Source organism: Heliconius melpomene, chromosome 9 (assembly GCF_056956725.1).
Source record: "Heliconius melpomene rosina isolate 202511_hmr_F chromosome 9, ASM5695672v1, whole genome shotgun sequence".
Taxonomy (NCBI): Eukaryota; Metazoa; Arthropoda; class Insecta; order Lepidoptera; family Nymphalidae; genus Heliconius; species Heliconius melpomene.
In genome coordinates, this window is record NC_140397.1 from 1,623,290 (window position 1) to 1,633,859 (window position 10,570).

The 10,570-nt window shown below is 34.5% G+C and overlaps 1 protein-coding gene across 1 annotated transcript; it reads left to right on the forward strand.

Annotated features, from left to right (window-relative positions):
• Window positions 1-7,421: 7,421 nt before the first annotated feature.
• LOC146536132 (uncharacterized) lies at window positions 7,422-8,711 on the forward strand. Its single transcript, XM_085190418.1, has one exon. It carries the CDS (start codon window positions 7,422-7,424, stop codon window positions 8,709-8,711), a length of 1,290 nt encoding a protein of 429 aa, XP_085046544.1.
• Window positions 8,712-10,570: the final 1,859 nt, after the last annotated feature.

Genomic DNA, 10,570 nt, shown 5'->3' on the forward strand with positions numbered 1-10,570 from the left:
TAAATTTGGCAGTTTAATCCTGGATTTATGATCTAAGGCACAAACTAGAGCGATTTATTGAGACCGTTTTGTACAGCTTTTGACTATAAGGACGTCAGCTGTGGATTCGATTCCTGTTCGAGGGAATGGAATATTTTCATTTCCTCGATCTAGTAATGAGAGAAAGCCTGGTGTCGAGTTCTGTCACTACACAGGCGATATCTCAAAAAATTGTTCGGAATTGGGCGTGCGGAGTGTTTTATCACTATGTTTCCCCTGCCTATACTGCTATACACGGCATAAAATATGAAGCTAAAAATTTTAGTTTTTTTTGTATCATGAAATCAATATCTTAAGCATCGAATCGTTCTACTGTTATTATAATGAAACATGTGTTTTGGTTTTTAATACAAAATTGTATGGCAGCGCCATATAAAATATTACTAAAACATTTTTGTTATATATATATATATATAATAATTTAAGAAATAATAAGCTATACTTACTCTTGATTGATATATGAGACCAGTTATGGCGTAGGGGTACAGTGTGTGATTGTAAACGCGACTGCTTGTAGGTTCGATCCCGACTAGCAAATTAAATATTTAATATTTACTTTTCTTCATTCTGGTGTGGAGGCAAAGTGCGGCGTTTAGTTCCGCCACTCAACGGAGTGTTCTAGACTAGAATTCCAGTTTCCTTCTGCCGACCCTGCTATGCGGGATACAGCATAGAGCTTCAAATGTAAAAATTATAACAAATTTTAAGAAATCAGCGTTGAATTCCACCACTCATTGTCTTGAAAATTCGGTGATGCGTTATTACTAAAAAAACAATAAGTTGAAAAGATTATTATGAATAATTCAAGAAACACTTAAAAGTCATTTTGGGGAAAAAATATTTAATTCTCCTTTTTCAATAGAATTTGTTGAAACTTTCGGGAAAATGTAAACAAAATGACACGTTTACCACATTATTATAGCAAATTAAAAAAACGAGGTTAAATTTTTCTATAAAATTTTCGATATAATCGATCCTTCTTACTTTGAAGTTTTTCAAAAGTTTCACCCATAATATGATCGCATCAATTTCAATTTAAACGACAAAGTTGAAAATATACTTAAAAATTCGAACAAAATACGTAATTTTGTGCTTGAGTTAGTTAATTTTAAAAATTCTAAAACTTTTCTTTTTTATTTTTGGTATTATGTAGGTAGTATAGGACCATTGTAGTGCAGTGAGATCGTAAACGCTATAATTGCCGCTTCAGTTCTCAAATTGGGAAAAAACTATATTTAAATGAATAGCCATGTCTGTGACTTCGTCTGCGTGACACTGAAATTACGATTTTCCTATGTTCGCAATTTATTTACGATAAAATTAATATTTTTATTTAATACCAAAAGTTTCTGCAATCATTTTCTCAATTATTCTTAGGATTTTTATTAAAACAACACAAGCGGAAGCACAGAGGGGCAGAGAAAATAAAAAATATAGAGATATACGTCCTTTTTTATTTTCCAACTATTAAACCATTAATGTTCGTTTTTTCGCTCTGATAACTAGGCAATGACCGGCGTAGAGTTTCACCACTTGTCTTGGTACTAGGTTCCCAAATTCCCTCTGCCTGAAAAAAAAAAATAGATTAATATTATGTATTATTTACATATATTATATATACCATTACCACGCATCACGCTTCACGCATTTCCTCTATCTCATATATATTTCTTGATACAATTTTAATTTCCTCTAACCGTGAAAGAAGGAAAGGAAATCAAAACAAACACCATACTATAACAACATTCATTGCAAGTTCTTTATAAAGCAACATTGTGGAGTTTATGTGTAATAGAAGAATATTACATTTTTATTACAAAAATATGCATATTATTATATTAAAAACGTCTATTGTGGACTTTTATGAACTTTAATATTGGTTTAATATTATGAAAATGTTGTAGGAGTTTTGTATTTAAAGGAGGAACGTGGACGTGACATTGCAGACTAGGCAGAGGGAAGTCGGGAACCTAATGTTAAGACACTCCGTTCTCCATTCAAACATTTCCATCCTCCCTTTCCACCACATTCTGAAGGTATTACGTGTTGATTGGCAAAACTCTCTTGTCACTCGTTATCAGAGCGAGAAAATATTAAATATTTTATTCCCAGGAGTGGAAATCAAATCCACATCCATCACGTTTTACCGCTTGTGCCTCCACGATGTTCTCATTCGTTTAATTCTCTCAAAATGTATGAAGACAAGATACGAGTATATCGGAAATGTAACATGTCTCAACCGTATTGCTTACTGTACATTATGATTGCTGGTTCAAAGCACATAGTTTTTGTTATTAATACGAGTTTCCTATGTTTCAGTTGTAAGAGAAACGTAAAGGTTTTAGAATAATTATAACTTCACACTGTATCTCGTAGGTTAGGCAGAGAGAATCTAGATACTCCTTTCTCCACTCTCCGCCAAATTATCGAGGTGTTACTTGTTAAATGATAGAACTTGATGCAGTTTCTCTAGACTAGATCCAGGAAATGAAGCCGCAACCGTCGCCTACTACACCACGATACCCTCCAATATACATTATTTTTCATTTTACTCTACAATAAGAAGATATTAAATTATTTTCTAGTAAAAAAAACAAGTTTAAAATCAACACTTAAGCGTAGTAGCGACCGTAATTTCATATTATCAGTGCATTGTAAATGTATAACGTCGGTTGTAATAAGTATACTTTTGTGACGTTTTATAAAGATTTGTCCACAGAGCGAACTATTTTTTTTTTTTTTTCTGGGGAACCTAGTGTTAAGACACTTCGTTCCCATTAAAACATTTGAGTTCCCCATCCCTAGTGATGTTGCTTTGATACTTACATACTATTTGGTCATATTGATTGTTTATTACTCCAGTTGAGGCCTCGATTCGGCATGAAGGTTGCCCTGAGTTAAGACAAAGCACGGCGTTTAGTTCCTCTATCTCTAGAAAATAGAAAATATGCAAGAAGAAAGAAATTGCAAGGTAGGCTGAGGGAAACTAAGTGGTAAGACACTCCGTTACGATTAAAACACTTCCGATCCCCATTTTCCGCTCAATTCTGAGTCATCGCGTTGAGTGGCATGACTCAACCCCGCGATTTGCCTCGTTACCGGAGCGAGAACATAAAAATATTAAATATATAATTTTCCTAAAAGGAAATTGAACTCAGAACCGTCGTGTTTACAATCCCACCACCACCGGGCCATGGCGGACTGAGACATCCCAAAACAATAAGCAAAAACGTATTTTCCATATTAAATTCCCATACATCTAACCCATCATATATTTATAAGCAATTATTATATTATTCTATTGGTTATTACCTCTAATAAAGCCTATTAGCTTTTGATTGACAACGGTTTGAAGGCTTTTTTCTCTTCGTAACAAGAGCTCGGTTCGAATTAAAATAATAACGCACTGTCATTGAGTGATTTACATGAGTTAATACTTAATATTTAGATATAACATGTTATAGTTGTACCGTGACTTCGTTTACGCTTTAATTGTTGCTAATAATAAATACATTTATATCTCGGTGTCCGTTCAGGACTTTCTAACTGTATTTTTGGAAAAAAAAGTTAGAATAATTACTAAAGATGCTAGTTGTGGCGTAGTGGCACAAGCGTGAGACTGTAAACGTGATGGTTATGGGCTTGATTCCCGCTCGCTCTGGTAATTAGGGGGTTTGAGTTCCGTTACTTAACATGGGAAGTGTCATAATGGGAACAGAGTACCTCAACACTATATGTCGCATATAGCAGAGCAGGCAGAGGGAACTTTGGGTTCTAGTGTTAAGACACTCTGTTCTACATTCTTGATGCATTGTGTATTGTCTGGCAGGAATTCCCCCGAGTTCGAATTGAACCCACAACCGTCACGTTAACAGTCACACGCTATTCCACTAAACAACGATAAATTTAATATTTTATTCCAATAATTATATAAAAATATTTTATTAATTCATATAATAAATAGTTAGTGTACAATATAATAAATACATATAACTAATAGTTCTACTAAATATGTCCATATAAACGTATCTTTAGAGCGCAGCTGCGCTAGCTACCAGTTCTCGGCTCCTGCGCATCGATCGACTCAACTAGCATTTTCTTATTACGATCAACTTAATGATTGTTGATGTGAGATTTTGGGCCCAGTATTTTGTATTATGGTAGGTAGGTAGGTAGGTAGGTAGGTAGGTAGATAGTTAGGTAGGTAGGTTTGTAGGTAGGTATCTTCTTAGGTAGGGAGTGTTGTTTTTAGATAATCTTATTATGTTAAAATTATATTTTCCGTATTGTATAGGTATTTATTTTGACATTAGCTTATTTAAGAAGCTATAAGTTGTGCAGTAGTGTATAAGCAACATGTTATGGGTTCAATTTTCACTTGGGGGAACGAAATATTTAACATTTTCACGTTCTTGTAACGAGGCGAACCTTGTTGAATTCTCTACACGAAATGCCTCCAGAATTTGGTGGAAAGTAGGGAACGTGTAGTGTATTAATGGGAACGGAGTATCTTATTCGTTCACTGTCATTACAGTAAAAAAGCTAGCTTTACGCTTCCTCGTTGTCAAAACACTCCATTTCCTACTTTCCGACGAAATCTGGAGGCACTGGGTGTTGAGTGGCAGATCTCAACGCCGCATAGCATCAAATTACTTCAAACAATAGAGGAAAAATAAATACAATAATTTATACGTTTGTATGTAATTTTACGTTTACTACTAAAAGTAGGTACCTTTAGTTATAGGTTGCTCGTAGTAGTTCCTAGGTAGGTATATCAAGTTATTGCAGACAGCAAGTCCACGGCAAGCTCCTTAATTAATTGCTTATGCTACGTGACTTTGTACGCGTACACGTTTTATATTATCAAGTCATTTATTTGTATATTAAAGCTTATATTTCAATGCGGCGTTAGGTTCCGCAACTTAAAACGTAAATGGACGGTAAGTGTGGGTGTTTTAAAATTAAATTCCCTCTGTATGTTGTAAATTAACCCGCTTGTAGCAGGTTAGGCAGAGGGAATCTAGTGTTTAGACACTCCACCTTATGTATCCAAATTCTCGATATTATTTACAAAACATTGAGCTTTGAATGGTAAAACTTTTGAATGGTAAAATGGTAAAAGATACTAATGGTAAAACTAACTACCAGGGCAAGTAAATGACAACAACTCATTTTTTTATATATTAATCAAATCCACACTTACCGTGTTTATATTTCCGCGGAACCACGACGGTTTACTACTAAATATTAGATTTTACTACCTATAAAACAAAATACTATAAAACACATAATAATAACTAAAACAAAAACAACATAATATATCTACATTAAAATAACCTGTTACAAGGTACCCTATAGGTATCATATATATCTATAGGGTACCTATAGGGTACCTATATATAAGTGTATACCTAATAGTAGTGTAAAGTTAAATACTCCGCAAGAGGTACAACGTGCATCGCGATTCTAAATTTAAATATCAAAGTGCGAGCGAGACAGGGAGAGTGCTCGTGCGCATCGTTGCTATAGTTTTGGACTGGAAGAGATAATTTAAGCGATTTTATTTGGTTGAAATCTAATTTTGAAGAGGCCGTCATGGCGCAGGCGCACAGTGTCACTGTAAAATCGACTGGTTATGGGTTCGATCACCACTCGAGAAAATGAAATATTTATTTAAATTATTCCTTTCTTTGCTCTGGTGTCGAAATAAACGAGGGTACCGCCACTCAACTCGCAATATTTCCAGAATCGTAACAGGACACAACGCGGCGTTGAGTTTCGCCACTCAACACGCATTATCCCGAAAAACGGGCGGAAGCTAAGCATTACTAAATTTCCTGTACTTATCTTGACATTAGGAAAAAAGTTTGAATTTGCTTTTTTTTTTCATATACAATGTTATTTTTTTTATACAATGTACGTTATTCTGAACGTTCTGCCGAATTTTCGAGGCATTGCGTGTTGAATGGATCTAAACGCCGCGCTTTGCCTTCTTCCCAGAACGAAGATATATAACAGAGAAGAAATTAGAAATGAAATTTATTTTTTTACAGTTTTATAATAAAATAACTTAAGATTCTAGTACATTTTACATCAAGCACAAACAGACTCGTCCCACCTCCCCCCCCCTCCCCACTACTACCCGCGTGCGTAAATGCGACCTCGCATTTGAACTCAACGCAGCAAGTTTTCTTTTATCTTTTATTTATATACAGTTATATATGTATGTGTATTTATGTTTGTAGTTTTATTGTTAATCGGTAGCTGATTGGATTTTTTTATATTGTTGTTAGATTACTATTAATTTTCTCTGGTTAATTGAATTTGGTAGAACATTAAATAGATAGATAGTTATAGTATGCTAGAAGGTGGCGATAAGTGGGTTCGATTCCTATTTGTTGTGATTTTGAATTTAATAAATATAATATGTAATAGAGTTACAGAAATATATCTACAACAGTATACAAGTATATAAATAGATTGCCAATTGTACGCGACGTATAACGTTTAAAAAAATTATTGAGGCGAGTATTGGAGAGCCGTAAAAGATGTGAAAAAGGATGACAAAAAATTATATTTAAGTTTTTGTAAAACTATAGGAAAAGAACTTGTATGTTTATAAACTAGTGACAACATCCAAGTTCGTTTAGCTATAGCCATAGAGCCAAAATATCTTAGTAAGAAGTGACATTTGAAATTAAATAATTGCCATAGTTACGAGTCCACATGGTTTTAATGTCAAAATTTTTAAGTAAATAAATTTTTGCGTATCATTTACCAATGAAATAATAAAGTAAATTATCAGTGCTTTTGAGCTTCCATATAAAAATATGCAATATTTTACGTTCAATAAACTGAAAATATATAATAGTTTGTGCTACATTAACAGATAATACTTACATAAGTTTACACATACATATATCTTTAATTTTGCAGGTAAGCAGAGATATCTAGTTTTTTTTAGGGTACGATAGCCAAAGGGTAAAACAGGACCCTATTATTAAGATTTCGCTGTCTATCCGTATGTCACCAGGCTTTATCTAATAAACTGTGATAGTTAGACAGTTAACATATTTAAAGATGATATGTTTCTGTTGCCGCTATAATAACAAATACGAAAAACAGATTAAAATAAATTTAAGACGGCTTCAATGCAAGAAACTTGTTATATTTGTCGATTTTGTAGATAGTGGTACTCCTCGTGTACGTCTGTCCGTCCGTCTCGTACTTGGCTGGTTTTATTTACTTTTCTTAACCTTAGTACAGTTACATATCCATATTCCAACTAATTCGTTAATAAGATCCATTTTTATACACCTTTATTTTATTTATTCTGTTAAAAGAACTATAACAATACTATTAAATATTACAGATCGATAGCCATGGAACAAATATTTATGTTTGAAGTGTTTGTAAAGAAAATTGTATTAAAAATCGAACCACCAGAAAAAGATGAATATGAACTTCGCATGGAAGAAGAGGAAAGAAAACGGGAAGCCGAAGCATTAGCTGCTGCAGAGGCGGCAAAAAAGGGTAAAAAAGGTGCTAAAGCTAAACCTAAACCTAAGAAGGGTAAAAAAGGTAAGGAGCCACCTATGCCGTCGGAGGAAGAAATGAAGTTTATGCAGACATGCACCATGCAAGTAAATTGTTTACCCATATTTGATTTTTATGTTGCCCATGACAACTTCGTAGAACCTCCACCACCTCCTCCACCCGGAAAAAAAGGCAAAAAACCCCCCAAGCCCAAAGGTAAAAAAGGTAAAAAAGCCCCTGTATTTAAATTGCCCCTTCCATCAGAACCCTTACCGCAACCACCTTACTTTGGGGTCGGAAACGCTATAATGTTCCTATCAAGACCTTCGAAATTAGAAGAAGTCCTTAAAAAAACCCCTATTTACATAACCGTTTGGAACAGAGATCAAGAGATGAACTGTGTAGGCTTTTGTATAGTTGAATGGCACGAGTCATTTTTCAATTGCCTACAACAAGCTGCCGAATTGAATCCAGTAAACATGGACCAAGCCGAATACAGAGATACTACGCGACCAGAAATGGTAACGAATACGGTAGAACTGATCCGACCCCTGCAATGTGAGGAAGACTTGAAAGCATCAGGTGAAATCGAATTTTTCATTCGATTGACGTGTTTGGGCAATAGGGTCATAAGTTATTTTATCGCGCTGCCAGAAATGGAGAGACTGCCTGGTCGTAAATACTTGTCGGATGACTTAAAATTAAAAGACGTTGAGGTGGTTAGACATTGGGAACAAACTACTATAGACGCTGTTCCACCCGTCGCCTATTTCTTTGGAGCTCCAGACATAGTTCGTGAACCTATAAGGCCCGTAGAGGAACCTAGGGTTTATGATGATTTCGTTGCCCCTTTTACTGCTAGCGAGTTGGCCATACTTGCAATGGGATTCCCCAAAGGTCCTTGTGGTGGTACTAATTGCCCTAAAAGGATGGAATATAGAGGTAGTCAGCATCAGTTTATATATGGGGAGACGCATAAAGGTAAATACCAGCATGGGCAGTTCGTTAACAAAAGAGACGTGCACGGTCCGTGCGGGAGGTTGGATTGTCCTTTGGCAAAGAAAATTCGCGCTTATCTCTGTTCTGAGGGAAGCTACAAGCCTTGTAAGAAACCGTGTTACAAGGATTATTATTGAACTTAAAAAATCAATTCAATATATTGGTAAAACCTTTTTTTATAACCAAAACTGGACTCTTTAAAAGCATTTTTGATTATATAAAAAATAACGTAAATAAATACGACGAGATCAGAAAAAAACAATATAAACTTTCTCTTTCTAAAGTCACCTCAAACAACCAGGTCACCATTTTAATTTGAAATTAATTTAGGTAGTAAATGAATCACAAGTGCATTATTCTGAATAATACGCGTGGAACGGTAAGTGATATATCACGAGTCTGGCATACCTAATTTATTCTTTTGTTGCGTCTCGCCGGTTGCTAATTAAATGCAATTGTATAAAATATAAAATACTCTTACATACAGCTACAACTTCATGTACCCCGTTGAGGGAACCTAGCGTTAAGACACTTCGTTCCTCATTTTCATCTACTCACTTCACTTAAAAACAATCATAAGTTTCAACTCATCTACTGACTTATTTTACGAAGAATATAAAAAAATGCCACAAAAAAGTTTTAAAACCAGCTTAATTTCGTTAATCTTTCATCCTAATTAGTAAGTTATAGAAAAACATATATAATTACTTACAATTGTTTAGGTAATTTACCCTTCTTTACGTATAAGACATTAAAAATGTATAATATTAACAACAAATTATAAACAGAATAAGCCTTCCAAGTTGAAAAACAAGCAGAGAAAACAATTCCAAGAAGAGATCATCATTTGCGATATTCGCTTAACACTACTTGCGTGTCACGTGGCCAAGGCTCAGGTGGTTCTAAAATGGACTGTATCTCAAGGCAACAGGTTCGAATTCGTATTTTTTGTTTATATATAAAGATTTTCAAATACAATCATTGTAATTATTAGTGCGGTTTTGACATTCGTAATTTACACGTTATGGTCCATGAGCGTGAATAAGTATCGTTATCAGGACATTTAAAAGGATCTTGTGCTGTTCGTGTATTGTTCTGTTCTTTTTCATGGGAAAACTAAATCTTTTTAAACTTTGCTAAAGAAATGATTATTAGAGAAATTTCTTAGCATTTTTGCATTTTTTTTACGAAGTTTAAAGCCACGTCCCATCGATCTGTTATATAGAAGATAAAATGTCGTGTCAGTTCTTCTATATAAACTTGCTGCTAGAAGATACAAATTGTGTGTGAAAGTTACCTAATTATTGCAATGACAAAATACAAAATACGCGATGTTTGTGGGTTCGATTCCAAGTGGGGGGAATTAAATATTTAATATTTTTACTTCCTATCTTAGGCAACGGGATAAAACGTGGCATTGAATCCCGCTCTCCCCTAGCTCGCGACGGATTCGACGGGACGAGGTTCTTTCTACTTATCTTGGTGTAGGTATGCGTATGACAACAAGAAGCTAAAAAGAAGCTTCGCTTTAGCACTTCGTACTCTACTTTCCGTCTGGATTATTATACGAGAAATTGCATGCGCGATTAGATAAGACCTGAAAGTATGAATTAAAAAATATATATTTTCCCAAGTGACCCACAACCATCAGTTACAATTACATTAAACACGAATTAACCTATTAATATCACATTTTAAATAACGTTATCTAATAGCATTGCAACGATATATGACCAATATATGTGTTTGGTTAATTTATTCAAATTGATGCAAAACAACGCTAGTGTTTATCTGCAACGCGATATATTGCAAGGTCTTTTCGATAAAACCGCGTAAGTACCGGTAATGACAATCAAATGTTATCGATGGGTTCATATTGATTCCAAATGTATGGAAAATATTGGTAAAATTATTTAAATTCAAGTATATTTTAAATACCTTTATGGCGTAATGGTACAAGTGTGTAGCTGTAAGCGTGATGGTTGTGAGTTCGATC